Consider the following 23,207-nt stretch of genomic DNA (forward strand, 5'->3'; position numbering starts at 1 on the left):
GACAACGTATTAATTAATTACGATTCTCACACAATTCTCTAGCGTATGCATATCTTGAGAAAAATTCACAGAATTTCTGGTACCAGCGCTCACGGGCATTGTATTCCCATCATTATCAAGTGAGAAGATACTAAATTTGAGAAGGAGAATCATAATTTAGTAGACTCAATTGGAGCACTACATGTAGCCTCTTATAAAACGCTACTTATCTGCTAAATGTGACTGGATTTCCTCTTAAGAGGCAAAAGCTTATATAAAAGCAAAATGACAAATTTCACGCCAACTATATAATGATAGCCTTAATCGATTTGATCGTGATGAGAGAGAAATTGATATAACTTTTAAGATAATGAACACCAATGTCCAGTAGTGTATAGTCTCCCCCTGATTATGGCAGAAATATTTTCATCTTACATATGAAAACAAATTTCGTAAAGTATTATCCGATTTTTTAGAGACATATATTATGAATATGTCTTTCTACACAATGGATTTCTTTTGGAGAAAAACTAAAAATTATATGTCAAAACCAAAAGCACTGGAAATATGCAAACAAATCTCTGATAATTTCGTGATCTCAAGGATCAATGAGATATTGAGAATGATATTATGGACACTTTCTTTTTCAAAAGAAAATAAATTCAAGATCAATTTAGTCACTACGAGGACTAATAATATAGGCTAACAAGCCGGGTGCGCACCCATTGACCTTTGGTGTCCTTAGAGTATTCCAATTACGAGTGGAACAAATTCGAACTGGTGTTTTCTATTAGTTTAAACAATAATAATGATATAGAAAAATCCAATTCCAATTGGTTTAAATGATTCTTTTGAGAAAAATAAAGAAATCATTATCGTTATTCTTTGTAGAGAAAAATCTATTTTTTGGCTGATGAAGATTTCTTTGAAGGAATAGAAATTAATATCCAAAATTGGCTAAAAGTTCTTAGAATGCCAATTTTTACATCTCATTATAGAAAACTCATGGATAAAAACCAATATCAATTGGTTTGTTCAATTTACCAAAATTTAATAGACAAATTTTGGTCATGCACGTAGCTTTAATCACTGAGTAGATTTTCTTTTTCTTTTCTAAAACACTCTTCTTTTGTGTTTTCTTTTGATTATTGTTATTATTCTTTTCCCAAAAGAAGAATCCTCGTATGTTCGTTGTTTGTCTTAATAGGTAAAATAAGATTGTATATGAGGTACACATTCGGATTTGATTTTTTTCCTTTATGTTTTATCATGCAACCATGGTAATCATGAGTAGTACATAACTACTTATATAGTTTGATGAATTTTTTTTTTTTTTGGGATGAGAGTTCAATCCGAATAATACTCGTGCTGATAACGTCTTATGAAACCAGAAAAGAGACAAAAGTAGAGAGAAGAAGAAAGGAGAAATTTTATTCATGTATGTAATAGACAAACATTAGAGCCTCTATTTATAAGGCTAGATACAAGGGCATCTCAGTAATAAATGAGATTCACCCTAGATATTCTTAACATAATTACACGTTTATAACAAGTTTTACACCATGTTTGTTTACTCCTGACTCATTTGATTCGTCTGGATCTGAGTCATCTAGATTTGAGTGAAATCACCTGACTCATATGGATCTGACTCGATATGTTTGTTTTGAGTCAGATCTGACTCATCTGACTCAAAAAACGTGAGTCAGGGATATTTTGTTACCTAACTCAAATGGGTCCGAGTCAGGGGTTATGTCTGAGTCAGAAGTCGAGTCAGATCGAACTCAAAATACAATACAAACGGTATGACTGCTGACTCTGCCCGAATCAGGGATTGACTCAGATTCGGATGCCGAGTCAGCTCTAAACAAACAAGGTCTTAGTATTTTTTTCTTCTTTTATTATGACAAATATTAAGGAGCCAAGATTAGTACGATCCTTTTATCACAAAAAAAAAACAATTTTCTTTTTTTTTTTTGTTAAAATGTAGCTGCATGTAACCATTAATATCCTCATGGAGTATTTTTGGGAGTATGCTTAAACGTGGGTTCCTAATCATGTCATCGAATTTTGCTCCTAAATAATTTCCTATGTTAATTCTCTCTTCCTCTTCCCTTTCTCAAAAAAAAAAAAAACACCCTAGAGCCGTCTTGCTCAGATTTGGTCCTTTTGGACCAGATCTAGGCAAGGATTCGTTTTCTTTTGGAGTTTTTGGTAGCAGGTAATTGAATAAGATGTTTTTACATCGTTTTTGGTGTCTTCTAACATATTTCGTCGTCGTTTTGGGACGATTTTTCTTCTTTGCTGCGGGGCGAGTTCTTCAAATTTTAATGGCTGGTTCGTGGCTTGTTATTCTTGATTCAAAAACATCAACGATTCGTCACGACATCGCTTTCAATCGGCATATGTGTTCGTGTGGATCGACAAATTTATGGGCAAAAAACTCCTTTGTATTAGGTGCATCTCTTACCGAAGAAGAAGAATACAATCAGATTAAATGGTCAGATTTTATTTCCGGATATACCATCATCTCTTCCTTATACATAAAATTACTTTGGATATCTTTGTTGTTTATCGCTCTTTCTCTTCGTGATCTACTTGTAATTGATGTCCTTATTTGTATTAGGGTTTTGATTATTTTGTATTTTGATGTTTTTATTATTCTTATATATATATTTTTTTTTTCTCCAAAAATATTATTTTATTAATCAAAAGGATTATTACAAAAGAAGCCCAAGACAAGAAAGCAAAAAAATGGAAACATGTCCTATACTAAAACAGAACAACTCTAACTAAAAATTAAGCTACTACATAGCCAAAGATGACAAAATGTCATATGCTAATCAAATCTGTAGTAGAGTGTGTCTGAGAATTCCATTATATGCATCTGAGAAGGTCTAGTAGTAAAATTCTTCACTTCACCCTTTGATAGATGAACTCCTTTCTTAGCAAAGAAATCAGCAGAGAAGTTTACTTCCCTGTAGACATGATTGAGTTGAAGTGAAGAGATTTGATTTTCCTGCATATATATTTCCATCTATTCCATACAAACCAAGGCAACTTGTTCTTCATGAATGCACTAATGGCAGCTGTAGATTCAGATTTGATAATAACTTCTTCTTTATGATTTTTGATTGCCCACTCCAATGCACTTATAGTCCCAAAATAATTTCTGCTACAAAATTAGTTGATATGCCCAGACCTCCACTTTCAGCTGTAATGAAACCACCAAAATGATCTCTGGCAATAAAGCCATAACCTGCACAACCTGGATTCCCTCTAGATACACCATCACAACATAATAATATCTTATCAACATCAGGGAGGGAAAAGGTGCATTCAATAGCTTTAACAGTTTTTACCTTTCTACAACCAATACCAAAATATTTTAGAATTTGTAGGTCATATAAAGTATTATGCATGAATCCCTTGAGCCTCACTTCACAGTCATGTACTATCTGAGTTATTCTTATATTGTTCCAGCACTGTCAGGTGTTATATTCTCAACAAATACTTTATTTCTAGCAAACCAGATGTCAACCATGATACTATAAGCAGCAATGCACCATAATTCCTGTATAACTGAGCTTTTATTTTTGCAAAAATTCACTACCTCTTCAAATGATTTAGGATGTTTGAAAGCAAACACATCACCAATCCATTTCCAGAGTATTTGTTATTCTTATAAGCAAACATGTAATCACGATTTTGATTTGAATGAATTGATTGTCCAAAAAAAAAAAAAATTGCTCCTAAATAATCCTTTTTTTTTGTCGGGTTTCTTTATGAACCCACAATTGGAGGATACCACCAAAAATTGGGGGATACTCAAAAAATAAAACAAAAAAACATTATGAAGTAATTTGAAAAACCCCTTATCCAAAAAAATAGGCAATGACTAAATCACCCTTGAGTATCCCCCATTAACTTGAGCAGCAACCTAGTTTATATCAAAATTTCAACCATAAGCAACAATAGAGAAACAAGTCAATGTTCCTTTTTTACTAGCTCGGTATACTCGTCACCGGCATCTAGAGTGCAAAGATGGTCAATTGCACTCTATTAACAACTTCTACAATCTCTTTCATCCACAATTTGATACGATGGGATCAACTAAGAATATTGAATTCATAAGCAGGAAAGCTCAAGTGGATTCCCTAAACACTTCTAATGGCGATGAACAGCAGGAAAGCTCAAGATCAATTCAAACCCCAAACCAAATCCAATTCAGAAATGGAATTTCGATCAACTAGATTTAAAAACCTATACAGACACTACTTTCGGTATTGCCTTCGAAACCCAAAGTTCCAGTCGGTATTGTGTTTATACACATACCAATGCCGAAAGTTCCAGTCGGTATTGTGTTTATACACATACCAATACCGAAAGTGCCAGTCGGTATTGCATTCAAACCCAAAGCAATACCGACAGCTCAACTGTTAACTTAAATTTACCCTAATTTTTGATGAAAACCTATCAAATTTAAGCAAATTAATACGAAAATGGATGGGAATTCACTCACCTTCTAACCGGAGCCATTGTATTGAGTGGCTGATCGTCGGAATTGTTTTCCTCTTCTTCCGAAACAGGCGGCTTTGCTTTATTTCGAGCAGAAATTCCCATACCAGGATCTATTGTTTTTCTTTGGACGTTTTTGTATCGCGGTAGATGAGAATTTAATCGATGAAGAAATTTTTAGAATCGACGATGAATCGAAAAAGTTAGGGAAGAAGAGAAGAAGTAGAAGAAGAAGAGGAGGAGCAGTAGTAATCGTTAAAAATAATGAGGGGATACTTCTAAAGTTTTCTTTTTAGTTTATATTAAAGTGAAGGACATTGTTGACATTTCATCACTATAAAAAGTTTCCTTAACCAAAATCTGGTCCCATATAATTATGAGTATCCCCCAATTTGTGGTGGTATCCCTCAATTGTGGGTTCTTCTTTATTTTATTTTATTTGAAAGGATAAATTTTGAAGGGTATCTGTGTAATGTTCCTTCGAATATCAACGACAAATGATAATGAGTCTTTAGAACGAAAATCTCACCACTCGCCGTAGTTAAAGAAAAATAAAGATAAAATAAATAAGCAAATAAGCGGACCCAAACACTCTCTCTCTCGAAACAGTAGAGAGTCATCAGTGTTTGTAGAGAGAGAATCCATGGAAACTGCAATCTGGGGAAGAGTTTCTCTTTCACCCAATCATATCTTCAACAATAAACCAGGTTTTTGTTTCATTCTGTTATCTGTTCCTTCTCTCTTTCATTTATTTCCTAGTTCTTATAGTTTTCTGTTTAATCTTTTGGTTATTTCCATCAAATCGTCTAATTATATGAAAATCTATGTTTCTACTGATTAAATTTTCTTGAATTTCTTTATCGGATTTCTATATGAACCATTGTCCACTAAGTTTTCTTATGGCGTTATGAAAGCTTGGTATTTATTGTAGGGATAATCTTATCATAATTTGTTGTTTTGTGCAAAAATTCATATAGAATTTACATTTCAAGCGAGAGAAATCATAAATTGGTGCATTTTGTCCTCAAGAATATAAATTAGATTTTTCAGAGGATTTATAAGCTGCAATGAACATTTTGGCAAATTGAATTGATTTATTAACTTTGTGGAACTGGAGCAAATGGATTACTCATAGGAGTAGGAAAATTGAGTCTGTTTTATGTGTTTTCAGAATAACAATAAACTAAAACCTTGAACTGTTGGTTTTATATACCAGAGTATAAAGTGGACTTTCGGTGTTTAAGTAGAGCTGGAATGAAATTAGAAAGTGTTTTTCGAGTTCGTAAAATTATCAGGTCGTTTTATTAGAAACATTCCATAGAAATATGATGCTCCCTCAGATATTCCTTTTGATGGAGTTGTATCTAGTATTTACAACCCAATTTTGTTTGAGTTATATGTATGCATTGCAGTTTAACTTGTACGAAGAGTTGTCAAGTTCTTATTATATATACTCGCCATAGAAAAAATTTTGGTTTCAGATTCACAAGTAAACTAGGCACATGTCACTGAGTGAGACGGAAAAGATTATCGCTTGGCCAATTATATGTTGTTACATCATAACTGATTGTTAACCTAAAGCACCCCGTCTAGTTGGATGACATATTTCATTTTCATAAGAAGATTAGGAATAGGTAGAGTTTAGTCCAATGGGATTCACTCTTTTCATTGGAGTTACCCATTTATGGATAAATCTAAAAAGTTTAAATCATACTTGTGTCTGCCTGGCAGGTTGTATGTTCATACTAACATATCCTTCCGAGATGATTAAATGTATCCAGTGTTTTATTGGAATTGATTTCAAAGAATAAATCATGGGGTTTTGGTAATATTATGTTTGAGTGTGAGGAAGTTTCATGCCTTGCACAATATAGAGTTCTAATAATAATGCGAATGTTCAACCTTGGAAGACTGGAAGTGAGATCTTCGTATTCAGTATTCATGTGCCTCGGCTCGGTTTAAATTAATCTGAGCTATATATCAATCTATTTAAATAGTAATACTGATCAAGTTGCCAGGATTAGTTTGAAATGATTTCTACTATATCAATCTATTTGAATATATATATTGACGATGATTAAGCTGCAGACGCAATTGTGATCTGGTTTCAAGAAAATACATGCCTATAGTGTATGCTTCTTTATGTTATTATACAGTTATGCTTCTAGTTCGTGCATACATTTGTCAGTGTTAATTAATACCCCTGAATTGATACCTTACCGTATTTGTCGGAAAGTAATATCTTTATAAGCTTTTGTGAAGTTCGTTCGGTATAAGCTATTAATGATTTCAACTCGATACTTATCAAACATTTTTACAATCGTGTTTCCGGAGCTGAAAGAATAGAATTAAGTACAACGTAATTGTTTCGTGTAAAAATCCCCTATTAGACCCATAAACCATTTACTTGTACTATTATGCCTTCTGCTAAAAGTTCAATCCTGCAGGGTAGTTGTTAATTAAGACGCTATCATGCTAGAGGTACCTAAAGGTTTAAGGGTTTGCTATCCACGTAACTCAAGCAGAGTGTATTTTGATGTGGTTCCCTTACTTGTTTCAGAGAGAGTGGTTGTTATTTCATATGTGGAGTGTTCTTGTCTGTGGTTTGCATCTCTTATTTACTCCTTCCGCAAAACTTTTTAGGGTAAGTACACTAGTTGTTAACAAATAACTGGCAATTGTATTTGCTTGAGAGAATGAATCACTCGCCACTGATTAAATCATGTGTCTTATATGCATCCCACGAGGCACATTCAAATGAATCCTGGCACGAGTATGTGCAAATATATCCGTTTGCTCATAAGGTGTAAGAGTTGTTTCTTTATGTACGACCTCTCTGCACTTATTCCTCCACCAGAGTCCTCCACATTGGAAAAAGCCTCAAGTTAGAGGTTCACATTTATGTGCTGAAGTTACTGTAATTTTTTCTGTTACCTTTTCTTTTTTTTCATTCTAATATCAGAAAATTAATTAATTTAATCTTTGCTGTGTATAAACAATTTTGATGACTTGATTTCTTCACTGTAATTTTTTTTTTCTATTCATGACCTTCTTAATGAATGAGTCTCAGTTTACCCATTAAAATTTGATGTAGTATTGCAACTCAAAATAAGGAGTTCCTAGTTCAATGAACTTGTTTAATTTCTTCTTATCTACTCCCATGGATAATTTAGTTCAAATATCTGTTTAAAACATTCCCATGGATGGATACTGTGGGTGCAGGAGGGGATACTTACTCCATTTATAAGGGAAATTGCACTAATCGAGGCATTCTTATGACGATATCTGCCGCTGGACCTGGAAAAGGTGGTGGATTATTAGAAAGGCCAACCATTGAGAAAACTACTCCTGGACGGGAGTCTGAGTTTGACTTGAGGTATAGATCTAAAGCTTTAAGTCGATTATATTCAATGTGCTCTCATGAACTGTTACAAGCATAGAAGACTTTATTAGTTCTGTACTGGAGATCGGACTGAACATTACTGGGACCTATTTCTTTCCGTTTGTTTAGTTCTGCCTCTTCTCTGATTTAAAAGTGATGAGCATGAAAACATATTTTACAAAGAGCTGTTTTACCGAATCCTGAATAGAATTAGGTATTAAATGTTTCCATTTATTATTTCCTATGTGAAAATTCCTGTGAACTCTCTTCCTACAAATACTCTTTTTTCACGTTGAAATGCCATTGGTTTCGAGGTTCTAAAGAAATATGTAAAGATGCAAATTAAATGCCAGAATACACTTTATGCCTTTTGTGGGCAAAGGAACAAAGCAAGAGAGTGATTTAATACCCCTGCTACTATCTATATGTCATTTTCAGAAAATCAAGGAAAACAGCACCTCCTTATCGCGTATTACTTCATAACGACAACTTCAACAAGAGGGAATATGTTGTTCAGGTCCTAATGAAGGTTATCCCCGGAATGACACTTGATATTGCAGTCAATATTATGCAAGAAGCACACATCAACGGAATGGCAGTGGTAATTATTTGTGCTCAAGCTGATGCTGAAGATCACTGCACACAACTAAGAGGTAATGGTCTATTAAGTTCAATAGAGCCTGCGAGCAGTGGTGGTTGTTGAACTCATAAGGAAAATGTGAGGCTCTATTACTGCTCATCCTTTGAGCAAATCTTAATATAAGAAATCAACATTATATGTACATAACCTGAAAATGTCTATGCATGTATGAACTTTTAGTTCGTAAGTTCAGCAAGTCAAGACAAGGTGAAAACTGGCAACGGTAGTTATATTCAAGGTTGTCTAGTAATAGGGGTACCGGAAACCTGGTTGTCTGATGCAGTAACTGTATAGTCTTGTGAAATGTGAATGACTAAGACATTCCGACTGGGCTATATGAAGGGAAAATGTTTGACCTCAACTTTTTCATTACAATCTATCGAAAGTAGGCCTAATTTCGAAAACTTTTTTGTTGTGAGTTGAGTGAGAAGAAACTAGTCTAGTGTCAGATGAGACACTTGAAAGTTTAATTTTAATCCCTTGTATTAAAAAAATGGCAAATTTTAGGCCATTTCTAAACAGTTGATATAATGATTTCCGTCTAGCTCCATTAGAGCAGTACCCACCCTCTGATAGACCTGGCTTTGGATAGTAGACGAACTAGTCCCTGCCTGACTTAGGCTGTTTATTCTCAACGAATTTTGCTGGGTTGATGTTTTAAAATGAGTAGATTTGGGGATAAGAATCTGAAGGGTGGGTGCGTCCTCCGGAAGTTCTGTGCTTTTTTTATGTCTCTGCGTGAGTTGATTTAGATGGTGAGAATTGGCGCCTTAAATTTGTTCATCCTAGAAATGGGATCCATGAAACTGAGTTTGAAGACAGAATTTCCTAAATATTCCAATTGTATGAAAAGTTGGTGTGTCCACTTGTCGAGGAGCAAGTTTATATGGTTGGCATTGGTAGGAATCCTGTAGTATAAATAATTAAACCTAAAGCTTCATCCAGTGAGTTTTTAAACCTGTAATAATTTTTTATTTTGATGGACCGTAATAAACAATTAAACTGAAAACTTACAAAATGAGGACAAAATAATCTTAGACAGCATAATAGAGCGACAGACGTGCAGCTAAGTTTATCGATCGGTCCAAAGGTTTAATTGTCTCAATTAAAGTTTCGGTTCTTGTCAGGAGCAGGAAGATGAAATGTAATATCGATCACCACACACGTGTCGTAACCAATAACACACCTTCCCATCCATGCATCACGACACGAGTTTTTTCATGCACTCCGATCCGGTATACTGAAAAGGAAATCAATTCCTCATTGTTCACTAATTATGGTTTTCACTTTTCCTTGTAATCGTTTGAAACTACAAAAAGCTTTCCGCTACAGTGCTACACCAAATCATCGTTATCCTTTGAAACTTAATATCGATTAGCTTTTTAGTTACTACTTATTGTTTGAGAAAGGGATCATATATGGCGACCGGTAATACTGGTAGAGGGCTGATTAGTACGCTCTTGGCAGTGATCTCTGTGATGTATTTGATTGTGCTTGGTCTTGCTAGCTGGTCCCTGGACAAATACATCAACGGCGAGCAACATCACCCTCGTACGTATATACACTACTAGGCTGCTGCAATTGTTTTCTCCAGTTATTGTTTCTAGCAGCTTTTTGTCACATCGCTTTTATACACTTTACTTATATATATATATATATACAAACTGTGAAAGAGACGAATGCTTATGCGCCATGATTCAAGAACTAGATAATTAGGAACATAACACTCACTTGTCAAAGAAAACAAAAGTATAATAACTGGAAATGCACGTGTGAGATACAGTCTGAGGGTCTCGTAGAATTCCATTACTTAAAGAAAGGTCAGAAACTGCTTCTTCAAACCTTTGGTGAAAAAGGTGGAGATTTTTTTGTGGGAACGATGCATGGATTTAAATGTCTAATCTCTATCTACTGACTCTCCCTGCTGCAGATCTAGGTGGTAATCCGGCGACAAGTTTTATGCTGGTGTTTGCTCTCTTAGCTAGTGTATTAGGTATATCCTCCGTCGTAACTGGTCTGCTCCACCATCGAGTTTGGCGCAGTGAGACTCTGGGCAGTGCTGCTTCACTTGCTATCATATCCGGGGCCATTACTGCTCTCACCTTTGGGTATATATGCATACAAAAAACTCTTCTCTCACTCTCTTTCTTAGGAAGTTTGGCATTAATCAAAAGCTTTGTATATATACTGATTTTTCTCTTATTTCTTGGTGATCTTGTCAATTTTCCAGTCTTGCATGCAAGGAGATTGCTTTAGGAGGTCATAGAGGAAGGCGTTTGGTAATTTATAGTTTTATTTTACTTTCATGGCTTAATATGAATCTTGATATAAAAGCATCCTTTATTCAATCGTGTTGTTGGGTAGCTTGGTAGCATGGAATCAGAGTGACGATGGGTTTTCTGAGCAGTGTTCTACTTCTCATGTAGATCATATTAAGGCAACATGCACATGCAGTCATTCTACAATTTCTAAATACGCCATGTCCAATATTATTTGGATGGATCACTTTCTCAGGGAGGGAGTATTTATTTAGAGTGGGGAGGGAGTATTTATTTAGATTCTTGGTCCAAGACAGTTGCGTTTTATACCCTTCTGTAATGGGGGAGTGGCTGTTAGGATGATCTCCTGAATTTTCTACCCCATTAGGATGATCTCCTGAATTTTCTACCCCATCTGATCGCAAGCCACCAAGCCTATATAGTACAGCTTTTCTTGAACCAACATCATCACTTCCACCAGCTGACAGAAGTTGATTTGTAGAACATCTCCTATTCACATGGATATTTACCGCCTTATCTCATCAATAGAGTAAATACATAAAGTAGGGCCTTTTTCAATCCCTTATTTTTGTTTTCCTTTTAATTCTTTATATCTTGGATGATTCTCATTTCTGACGTCGATAGTAATGGCTATAAGCTCTTTCCACATCAGTTCAATCCGTGATGTTTCATGTAGTCACACCATTTCCAACTCAATACTGTTCAAACAAGCATGTTTCCGGCTCTGGTTGACTGGTAGACCGAGTACGTGATCTTAGCTACACTTAATATTGGGGAAATTGGCACCTCGAGCGCAGCGGAACACAGGATCACAAAGGGTAATTCGTGATTTGAACCAAACATGTGGGGAAAATAATAAGAGAGACAAAAGAGAAAAACAAATATAAAAGACAGAAGATAAACAAGTACACAACCATATAACACAAGATATACACGGTTGGCCTTCACAGGTTACACCCACGGTCGTTACCAGAAAAACTTCCGTCATAATCAAAGATCATTATGTACTCTTTATGCAATTCAAGACAAGACCCGAAAATACTATTGGAGAATTGTTGGAGAAATTACAGTAACTAAATCTCTGAACCATTTTCAAACCAGCCTCATATCTTCTCTTCCATACTTTCAGAAGCATGGAAACGTTAGAAACTTGGTTTAGGGAAAAAGCCTTAAATCCTAAGCAGCCAAAATCCTAAGCAACCAAAATCCTGAGCACAAGGATTCCACTCTTCTAGGATGGATGATTATAAATCAACAATTCTAGTCCTACGTATACACCGCCCAGTATTAATTTCTTATTGGGACCTATTCTAATTTGGAAAGCCAACCCAATATTGAAACAGACCTAAAATAGGAAACTCACGGTTTTCGCAACACTTAACTGGTTAAAGGAATCCTTAGAGATTCAGAAGGATAAAAAAGAAATAAACTTCAATGTTATTTCTTGTTAGCTAGTCCAACATGGAACGGTACATACGTCTAGTTTTTGGTATGTAAGCGCATGACTTAAAGGCCTAAAAAAAATAAAGCTCCCACGTTGAACGATGGGGAAACCCTCGCTTCCTATTGTCCGAAATAAGTCTTTTTTGAGTTTTGTGAAACGAGCGTTTTGATAAGGACACTTGGCAACGTATGGTTGGTTTAAAAAGAATAGGAAAAAGATTAAGAAAAGGAAACCAAATTCAATTTGGAACTTATAAAGTGACAATATTTAGGTGAGGACACTTGGCAACATATGATTGATTTAAAAATTATGGAAAACCTAACTTACCATGTTTGGAATTTTATAGAAGTCCAAATTCAATTTGTAAATCGAGTAATTACTATATTAGGACTATTTTTCCCAAATTAATATATAAAGGGGAAAAAATCCTCATATTTCTACGAAAATAAAAGGAAAAAAATAAATAAAACTTGCACATATCTTCCACCTATTTAACGTATTTGTCCCGCCACACCAAATCAAAACATTTCCACGAGGTGGGTTAAAAAGAAAAATAAAATAAAATATGCACCCCGCCACACCAAATGAAAAACACATCAAACACATCTCCACGGGACGGGGCGAAGTCCCGCGCATACCAAATCAAAAATAGATCGTCACGTGGCGGGGCGAAGCCTTACGCACACCAAATAAAAAATACATCGTCACGGGGCGGGGCAAAGCCCCGCGCACACCAATTTAAAAGAAAAATATGTCAGGTGCGTAGCACGGGCACAAATCTAGTTTGATTAACAAACTAATCTATTAACCTTTTTTTTCTTTAATTCAAGAGTGAGATTTTTGTTTAATAATGAAGAACATGTGGAGGTGTGTCCGTCGTATCTTCATCAAGTTGGCTACAGATAAAACTTGGTGATGTGTCCTGTCACAATTAGGACATCTTAAACTTTCTAGAGTGTTTTGCTAACAAGTCTGCGACACTATTGCGCGTTCTTATCACATTCCCCACTTACCATGGTCTAATACTACTAAGATAAAACTTAATGTCTTTAATAATTGGTAGTTCCTTCCGGCCGATACTTGAATTAGCACCATTGATTGCAGTAGCTACATTTGATGAATCTGTCTCTGAAATGATGCAGTCCAGATGTAGATTCACATCGCAGCGTACCTGGCTCCAAAGCTTCTACACATTTCGCCTCTTCAACACGTATAAATTCATTTTTGAAGATGCATTTTGATCCTCGGTAAGCCCATGCGGAATCTCTTATGATCAGTCATATACTATAATTATTATGTAATAATGTAAAAGAAGCATTAAAGTTGATGGTCAAGAATCGGTCCTCAGGAGTAGACCATCTACTATCTTTAGGTAAAGGGTTAGAATTTCTAGCCAAGCTAGACTTAGAGTTATCTTATATGACAGAAAGACATATGTTTTGAGCTCCTTTAATACAGGAGACAAGGTTTGGTTTAGTTTTTTTCGAAGACATCCTTGTATCTCTCCTTCCATATTTCCCAAATAGCACCAGATGCTTTGAATAATTCATTCTCATTTGTTGGGTTGATAGTACTAAACCAACTCACAATCCAGGCTTGCACACATCATCAACATGGGTCATAGAGTTAATACCACAAGCGACTAAAGTAAGAACCGCTCCGATAAAAGTACAGTGCATGAGGAAGCGATATGTAGTTTCCCATTCTTGTTTACAGAATTGAGAATGAAAAACTAATACTTCCCCACTAGTATTCTTCATAAATCTTTCATTGGTGGGAACATTATCAGTAAGACACTTCCATAAGAAAAGTTTGATCCATGTAGCAGTTTTGAGCTTCCATAATGCCTTCCATATTCTGTTTTCTACACCATGCTGATGTTGGTATCTGTGTTTCAGTTTCACCAACTTGTTATATGCAGATTTAACAATGAACAGGCTATTATCGGTGAGAGTCCAAACCAAGTTATCTTCAACATTTTGAGGAATTCTGATTCAAAGAATCTTATGAGCAATATGTTCTTCAAAGAGCCCTTGGATGATATCTACCTTCTAAATTTTTGTACTTGAATTAATTAGGTTGGGAACCAAATTATATTCTTGAATATTGATAATAGTTTCTGCAACAGCTGGTAGAAGTACATCTTCAACTCCTAGAATCCATTTATCAACCCATATCGTTATACTCTTGCCATTACCAACTCGGCAAAACTGAATCTCTTAGTGAATTCCATACTTATACATACTTTTCCAAGCCCAAGTAACATTTTTCTTCTCAGGTGCATTAAGAAGAGAAGTATTTTATGTCTAAATCTTTTTTCCACATTTGACTAAAATGTTTGCAAAATCTCCATGCGGATCTTTCCAACAAAGCTTGGTTAAAACATTTCATATCTCTGAATCCCGATCCTCCATTTTCCTTGTCATTACACAATCTTCCCCATGCAAAAGTTATTATACCCTTCACATTTTCCTTTTTCCACCATAATAATATTTGGACTCTTTATAGATCTTCAATGGCATTATTAGGCAACCGAAAAGTACCCATTTGATGTACTGACCATGTATTTAGAACATGTTTCACTAGTGTCGTTCTACCAGACCGATTAACTAGCTTCTCACTCCATCTTGACAGTATGTTCTTCATATTCTTAACAATTCTAGAAAAAGAACTTGTTTTCCTTATATTTAAGAACATAGGGACGCCAAGGTGAACTTCTTCGATTTAATCTTCTTGATAGAATTCTATAATGTCTTGGATGTAGATTCATAAAGTAATAGACAACTGATTTTTGAAAGTTTATTTGTGGCCTAGAGCTTTCACTGAATTCCTGGATCACTTCTAGAAGGTTATTAATATTGTGAATGTTTGTTCTAATAAGTAGCAAACAGTCATCTGCAAATAAAAGGTGTGACACTTGAGGAGCGTGTTTTGATATTTCAACTCCTTGTATCTTCTTTGAGTTTTCTGCATCATTCATTGCTCTAGTAAAGACCTTCATAGTCATAAGAAAGAGGTATGGTGATAATGGATCACCCTTCCTCAAATCTCTTGTAGGTTTAAAAGAAGAATGTAGAGAACCGTTAAGCTTAACGCTTATTTCAGAAGTACTGATACACTCTTCAACAAGGTTACACCATGTATTTGAGAAACCCATCTTTAACATAATCTTCTTTAAGAAAATCCCCTCAACCATGTCAAATGCTTTTGACGTATCCAACTTCAGTGCCATATAATATTTTGTCATTTTATTTCTTCTTCAAATCATGGATAAGTTCTTGTGTAAGAAAGACATAATCTGATATTTCCCTACCAGATACAAATGTAGACTTCATTGGGGAGATAATTCTGTCTATATACAATTTCAATCTTGTAGCAAGAATCATAGTAATTAGTTTATATGTTGTATTGCACAAGGCAATTGGCCTATATTCAACTAGAGTCTGTGGAAGCTTCACTTTTAAAGTGAGAGCAATATTGTTCCTTTTCATACTTTTGAGCAGCTTACCAGTTGAGAAAAAACTTTGTACCATATCCACCGCATATTTACCTACAATGTCCCATTGTTTCCATTGTGTTTAAAGGAAACCAGGTGGAAAACATCTGATCATGGTGTATACCACAGTTTCATGGACTTTAGAACATCATAGATTTCTTCAGCATCAGGAATTCTTGTGAGAAATATGTTATCAGGTTCATTAATTTTCTCTGGTAACAGGTTAATGAGTCTGTCACTAACATTGGGGTTAGTGGTAGTGCTTACTTGAGTGAAGTGTTGATTTAGAAGTAACTCCATTTCATTTCTACTCACACATCAGTTCCTATTGTTGTCTTTTAAAGACTCAATTCTGTTCTTTGATCTCCTGTGGTTAGCCATCATATGAAAATGTTTTGTGTTGTTGATTTCCATGATGCGACTCTCCCCAGAATTTTGTCTCCAAAACTGACCTTCCCTGGTATGTTATTCTTCAATTTGTTGTTCCAAGCTTTGATTAAGAGTATTACTTCCATCTATAGAAGAACCTTGTAGCTGAATCATTTGTTATCATGGATCCTTTATTTTTATGTTGAATTGTTTCCAAAAGTTTTCTTGTTTCAGAGGGAAAGATATCTTTTAGTACAACCTATTCAACCTATTACATCATTGGCCGAAGCTGAAATAATTTTGATCCTTACAAGAATTATCTCTTAACCAACATTCAAAGAACTTCCAAGATTTATTCTCCATAAAAGTAGCAACGGAAAGATTAAGAAGTACAAGACAATGATCCCTATTTGTGGTAGATGAAGAAGATGCGAGTCCGGAAAAAAGAGTGGCCAATCTGTACTAATTAGAGCTCTATCTATCCTTGACTTTATTCCTCCTGTGACATGCTTGTTACTTGTCCATATAAAAGGATTTTGATGAAATACAAAATCATGTATCCCTGCATCATCAATTAGTTGACAGTACTATAAGAAGTAGAAGATGAGGCATTGCTAAAATTCTATCTTCTAAGTTTAGGGTGATATTTAAGTCTCCAAGCACTATCCAAGGTGGAGTACGATTATCATTCCCTAAATTTCTTATGTAACTCCATTGTTCACTACTTAGTGCTGAATAAGGTGTGTCATACATACAAGCAAATAACCATTCTAATTTGCTTGTTTGGTTGGATCACTAATGATAAGACGGTGTATCATGTTATTATCATGCGCAACTATTTCTAGCTTAAAACCATCATTCCATAATATAATTAATCCCCCATCTCTACCTGTGCTAGGAACGTAACAGGATTTGGAAAATTTAATGGCCTAACAAAATTTAAAATCTTGTCTGAATTAATCTTTATTTCGCATAAGAATGTTATGTCAGGATTGTATAAATTATTCAAATTTTTGGTTCCTAGTGTTTTTATTCCTAAAATTATTACAGCTCCAACTTATGATTGAAGGTAAATTGGTTTCAGAAATACCAACTAACAATGAGTGTACAAAATAATACTGCAGTTTGATAAATTCAGACTTATAAGAATAATTTGAGAAGTGATAATGGGAATAATTCTAAGAGTTACCTAAACTTCCACTGTTGTATCTTCAAATTGTGTAACCCTTTGGATGGGTTTGTGAGTTGCGGACGTCTCCATTTGATTGCCATTACCAATCACAGTAGGGATGTTAAGAATTTGGTCATGGGATGTTGATTGAGAAACATAGTTTCTTTGCCTTTTTCCTAATCTAGGAGAGTCTTCCAGAGTCTCTTCACCAAAATTTGTTGTAGGGATAACAAAACCAACTTCAATACTATCTATAGGTGACACAAGTGTATATTTTGTCACCTTTTTCTAACCATGCTTAGGTGCTTGAGAAAAGATCATTTTTTGAGTAACTGGGTTCCTTCTAATTCCTTTTGGGCTCCCAAAGTAATGAGGCTTTTGATGTGTTTTTTAAAGAAAATTTGTAGCAGCAGTGCAAGCAGCTTTTGAATGTTGCACAAAAAAACATTTTGGATAAATCTTGTGGTTGTTTCTCATAAGAATAATGAATCCATCTTGTAATACCTGCAGAGTTTACTGTTAATATACCATTTCTCAATGGAGTTTGAAGATTGATTTTCACACAAACTTTAACAGAGTCACCAGCAACATGAATGTCTTTTCTTGGGTCTATAACACAAACTTCTCCCATTATTCTTCTCATGTCTTCAACTATATTCACTTTCATAAACTCTGGCAGCAAATCATTCAATTAAATCTAAAATCTTGAGTACCCCAATCAAAGTCTTTGTAGATACACTCTTCATAAATAGTCATGCAAGAGAACCAAGTGACCATTAATTCTCCAAGGTTTTGTTTCTAAAACTTAGTTGAGTTAGGTCCAGTTTTTAAACTTAAATACCAACACATTTGGATCTAACTCAATAACTTTGACTTCTTTTGGCGGAATAAAGTTCCAGGTGAACTGAAGTTGTTTTCCGACAACCTTGTCATTCATTTTTTTTCCTTTATGATGATTTCTCCGATGAGGAATATGTCGCACCGACCTTCTTCAGCATATTCCTCAAATTCATTATGCTGAAAAAGTTGCTTCAGATGTATCTCCTAACTCCAGAGTTGCATTCTGGAACTTCGAAGTAAGATCACTAACAAATTTATGAGACTCATCTTCTATGGTGATGTTTTTTATGATCGCCTCCATAGAAGACTTGATTATTATAGAGTTTTGGATCTAAATTTTTAGTTTTAGGGTTTTAAAGAAAATGTCTATTGATGATTTGTTGGATATCCGGGGTATGATTGACACTCTAGCCCAAAAAAACTGGAGTAACTATGGAAATTAAGCAGTTGGATATTACTGGTAGAAATGACGGGGGAATTGATTCTCAAATTTGTAACGACCTTTCTGGTAATGGACTCGAAGCTTGACACGTGGAATCTTAATATGAAATTCAAAAAAATCTTGTATCTGATTGCCCCGATTTAGTGACTGATTGGAGCTTCTATCTTGGTAATGGCAACAATGGAGAAATCTCTTGCTTCAATGAGCATTTCAGCAACCATGTCAAACGTTATAACCATCATAAATACATAGGCAAGTGCCTTATAGACGACCGCCATTTTGGGTGATACACAATTTGTTAATACACGTGGAAGAAACAATAAAGTTAGTTAAACACAAGACAAATCTAAGAAGGAAAAATAATTTTCGTATGAAAAGGATGATTTTCTATAACATCAATATTTGAAACCCATGTGAAAACTAAGAATTCGTTTTTGAAAAGAGGATCGAAAACTAAAACGAGTAAACCAAAGAGAAAAGACTTGATGACTTTTTTATCTGAGAGCAATAAATTTGAACACTATTAATAAAACAAACATGAGCACAGCTTAAGAAAGATCAATTAGTGGAAGGATTCATTTGATGAAAAGAATCAAACGCTAAGAATTACAAACTGAGTTAACTTAGTTTAGTCGCCTGATTTGCAAAGACTCTCTTTCCCACCATCCTATTTTTATTATCGGATTATTTATACTAATATAATAACTAACTATAAATATTAAAGGAAAAATTAGACATTACTAAAATTATATGGACAAGGGGTGCCAACAATTACTTCAAAATATTCCGTTTTTGTCTTATTAAAACGATCCACCAATTACTCTGAATATCCCCCAATTGTGGGTTCTTTCCAATTAGAATTATTTTGCATGGTGGTCATGAGGTAAAGCAGAGCCGTAGAGCTAACATATCTTACAACTAACACTAAAAAAAACGAGCATTACACCATTGCCACTGACTTATCATATTCACACCTGGAACAACACCTTTCTACACCAACATTACCAACTCTTGCGAAAGAACTTTAGAGCATGCTTTGCTTCAAATTCTCCAACGGAGGACCCTGTGAAATGCACACTTTTGATCATGAATCAAGTGCCCCTTCTTTATTAACCAAGAAGATTAATTAGGGTTGTTATGCTGAATTTTGAGTTTGTTCTGAAACTAGGGCTTGTATGTTCTCTAGTTCTTAATTTCAATGAAAATGTTTATTATGCTTAGTTGTTTGACATTGGATTGTGTAGCAGTTGATGAAAGTTTTTTTCTTTAGTCCTCGATCCTACAGTATCATATATTCGGGAATGTAATTGATTGTGGATTTTCTTGATACCTGGGATAAATCCAATGGTTTTATTTTGTTGTTTTCTTGTTCTAGTGGGTATTAGTGACTTTTGGGTAATTTTGGTTGTTCATAGGAGATTTTTTTTCTTTTGATGGGATGGTCCTTAGTTTCCGGATTTGTTTTGATTTTGGGTTTTTTATGTTAAGGTTGACCAAAGGTGCTAATCCAATTTCATATGGTTTTAACTTTGGGAATTTTAACTTTGGGAATTTTACATGAGGGATAATTGGAGTTTGATACTCAGGGCTGAGACCAACACTAGGTTTTGGTCTAACATTTGTCCAACGTTAGGACTTGGTACCTGGACCCAACGTTGACTAGGTTAAATTCGAATTTCTGTTTAGTAATTATTGAAAAACTGACATTAAATAAATTTATTAAACGAGTTTACAAATATACCCTTCACCCTATCCATATTTACACATTCAAAATTAACCTTAATTCTTTCACCCAAGGTTTGAAAAACAGGTCATGGCTCAGGTCACGGGCGCTAAGCGTGACCGTCAAAACGCGAACGGGTGTGAGCACGTTTCAGACAAAAAATTCGTTATTTAGGCAAAAAACGCGTTGTTTATACGTTATTCTAAAATAACGGGCGTTATAACGGTTAAATACAAAATAAAAAAGAATTATGATTTGAAATTCCTATATAGCAGTTACAACGTGCGTGAAAACAGTTATAACGGGTTTAATAACGTTGTTATAACGTTTTTTATATATTATTATTTTATTCTTTTATTTTTAAAATATAAGTTGTAATTTTTTAATCTTTAATTTAAAATATAAAGAATTGTGAGAAAATATTTTTATATTCTTTTTTATTAAAAAACGGTTATAACTGACGTGAAAACGGGAAAAATGGTCTAAAAAACTTACGTTAATATGTTACTTAGATGGAAAAAACGTAAAATTCAATTTTAGAAAAACGGTTACAACGTGTGTGAAAACGGGAAAACGGTCATAAAAAACTGTCGTTATTTCCTATTTATCGTCATTATATAGACACGGGGTTCGGGGACCCTCACTACCACGGTATATGGGTGTGACCGTTTTAACGGGTGTTTTATTGGAAAAAACGGGTGTTTTTCAAACCTTGCTTTCACCTTCTCTTCTTTATCCAAATCGTCGCCGCCACCGCCATCATCAGTATCTTCTCATCCTACCCCTCCGTCGCCGCTACTTTTCTCTATTCTCTTTCATTTACTACTGCAACCACCTCCGGATTTCTCTGTAACCCTAATTCAATAACATTTTAATCGATTGATTTCCCACACGGTATCAGCATTCTCTGCTGATAACAAATATATCAACAACTCAGAACTCCAAACAGATTCACGGGAATGAAATAAAATAAAAACCCTAATTCAAAACAAGAATCAATCAAATCCTAATCAAAAATTCCTCCAGAGCTCCGAAAGCAGAAATGACCAAATAGAATTGCAATCGATGCCGCTTCTCAATATCATTAACTCTCGAATCATCTCAGTGAATCAATACCTTAATCTCGTCATGCATTTCTCCATATGTTCATTATCAATTCCATATAAAAAAATTCTATATAAAAAAAAAACACCATTATTTAGAAAAAACTCACGAATGAAGAAGATGAGTTGGGAAAAATTCCTTCAACCAAATTTAGATTTGTTAAAATTGGAAAAAACCGAAATCAAAGACGCAGAGAATATTACACATTATCAAGGATAGACAAATAATCAAACACCCACTTCAGCGCTTCTCGAATTCATCTTTTTCACAAAACCCAACATGTTCGTTTTCTTCACCGTGTTCTTCATAATGGGATTCAAACAATGGAACTCATCTCAATCACACAGATTTCGTCAAAATGATTACTTTAGAAGAAACCCTTTTGATCAACTGACAAAATTGAACCTAATTTTTCGAGTAATTAGGGTTCACTTTATGTTTTTCATATACTCTTCGATCAACACCAAATTAATGGAATCGATAGGGTTATGGTGGTGGTGGAGAAGGATGATGTGAAGGTCGTGGTGTTTAATTTACATCCATGTGGTTTTCTTATGGAGAGACGGAGGAGGAAGAAGAAGAGAAAAGAAATCAAGTTCTTTTTTTTGTTTTTCTGTTTTCAATATGTAAAGACGGCACCGTAGGCCAAGTGTTAAGCCGGCGGATCCTAGGCCACTTTGAGGTTGTATTTGTAAAGTCAGTATTTTTATTTTATAAAATTAATTAAAGCCTGGACAATAAATGTCAACAACAGTCAACGGTCCAGATACCAAGCCCTAACGTTGGATAAAACCTGAGTATCAAACACCAATTATCCGTTTGCATAATACTCGGATTTAGAATTTATTTGGAAGCCTATGGGGAATCTTTTAATTTTAGCTGCATATAAACCACAAGAACCGACCTTATAATTTTGCAAATTCCAGGCGGCCATAAAGTTTGGCAATTTTTATAGTCTGCAATCTTTTTTCAGCAATATAAAACTATGGACTTTCCTTTTTTTTCTCTTCATAACTTAGATTATGACGCTTGTACAAAATAATTTATCATTTCATATGAATGATCACTTTGTTTTGTTTACGGTTGTCATTTTAGTTTTATTGGATGCCTTCGGAAAGACGACTAGAACTAGGATCAAACTAACATTAAATATTTCTCTTCATGTGCAGCAAACCCTGGAGGCATTTATAATGATAGCTATGGTGGCACAGTTATTATACATGGGGTTGCTGCATGTTGGCATGGTGAATGCTAGATACGGCCCTGGTTATAGTCACCCATTTGGGAATCTGCCGTACAGAACTAGTAATCCTGTGGTTGTTTAACATTTTGAATTTTGTCTTTGCATTAGTACACATGAATATTTATCTAGCTTTATATGAAAAAGTGTGATGTGTATATATTCACATATCAAGGTAATAAGGACATTATGGTTCACCAACTCTAGTCAAATGATTTTTCTTTTTTCTAGAAAAAAAATACATTAGTAACTAATATAATATGTATACCAGAATAATTGCTGGATTTTCCTGTAAGAAAATTACAAAACCAAAACAGTACAATGTCATAGATGGGTTGCCGGTTAGTTTGCTCTTCACATTTATAGGTGGTTTTATCTTAAATTCTGCGGTCAATGCTTCAATGTCAGGAAATGATGTTTTTCCGCTAATAAAATAATTATCTCTTCTTGGTACCTGATATACCACTACAAATCAAAACACTTTCGCCCTTGGTTTTTATAGACAAAAAAATTCATTCTTATTTTAAAGAACGGTTTTTTGAGACCAGTCTTTTTTGGGACCATTGTTTTATTTTGGGTAAGA

The 23,207-nt window shown here is 34.7% G+C and overlaps 2 protein-coding genes and 1 long non-coding RNA gene across 3 annotated transcripts; 2 read left to right on the top strand and 1 right to left on the bottom strand.

Moving 5' to 3' along the window:
* Positions 1–5,034: 5,034 nt before the first annotated feature.
* On the top strand, positions 5,035–8,920 carry LOC113298410 (ATP-dependent Clp protease adapter protein CLPS1, chloroplastic-like). Its single transcript, XM_026547147.1, has 3 exons — positions 5,035–5,201; positions 7,717–7,870; positions 8,315–8,920. Exons 1-3 carry the CDS (start codon positions 5,138–5,140, stop codon positions 8,577–8,579), a joined length of 483 nt encoding a protein of 160 aa, XP_026402932.1. The 5' UTR covers positions 5,035–5,137; the 3' UTR covers positions 8,580–8,920.
* An 866-nt stretch (positions 8,921–9,786) lies between these two features.
* Positions 9,787–22,709, top strand: LOC113295220 (membrane protein PM19L-like). The gene is made up of 4 exons (XM_026543568.1): positions 9,787–10,067; positions 10,447–10,624; positions 10,747–10,795; positions 22,554–22,709. The coding sequence occupies exons 1-4, from the start codon at positions 9,935–9,937 to the stop codon at positions 22,707–22,709; spliced, it is 516 nt and encodes a 171-aa protein (XP_026399353.1). The 5' UTR covers positions 9,787–9,934.
* LOC113292974 lies at positions 19,359–22,079 on the bottom strand. Its single transcript, XR_003331979.1, has 3 exons — positions 21,588–22,079; positions 20,992–21,453; positions 19,359–19,620 (listed from the first exon to the last, which is right to left on the bottom strand). It is a non-coding gene; the product is annotated as an uncharacterized LOC113292974 (long non-coding RNA).
* Positions 22,710–23,207: the final 498 nt, after the last annotated feature.

The sequence above is a fragment of the Papaver somniferum genome, chromosome 7 (assembly GCF_003573695.1).
Source record: "Papaver somniferum cultivar HN1 chromosome 7, ASM357369v1, whole genome shotgun sequence".
Taxonomy (NCBI): Eukaryota; Viridiplantae; Streptophyta; class Magnoliopsida; order Ranunculales; family Papaveraceae; genus Papaver; species Papaver somniferum.

What these genes read in the sequence shown, in the direction of transcription:
- LOC113295220 (XM_026543568.1), top strand. Translation starts at nt 9,935, where the DNA reads ATGGCGACCGGTAATACTGGTAGAGGGCTGATTAGTACGCTCTTGGCA. An exon ending in CGGCGAGCAACATCACCCTC is followed by an intron (nt 10,068 to 10,446) that starts GTACGTATATAC and finishes TCCCTGCTGCAG; the next exon opens with ATCTAGGTGGTAATCCGGCG. An exon ending in ATTACTGCTCTCACCTTTGG is followed by an intron (nt 10,625 to 10,746) that starts GTATATATGCAT and finishes TCAATTTTCCAG; the next exon opens with TCTTGCATGCAAGGAGATTG.
- LOC113298410 (XM_026547147.1), top strand. Translation starts at nt 5,138, where the DNA reads ATGGAAACTGCAATCTGGGGAAGAGTTTCTCTTTCACCCAATCATATC. An exon ending in TATCTTCAACAATAAACCAG is followed by an intron (nt 5,202 to 7,716) that starts GTTTTTGTTTCA and finishes CTGTGGGTGCAG; the next exon opens with GAGGGGATACTTACTCCATT. An exon ending in GAGTCTGAGTTTGACTTGAG is followed by an intron (nt 7,871 to 8,314) that starts GTATAGATCTAA and finishes TGTCATTTTCAG; the next exon opens with AAAATCAAGGAAAACAGCAC.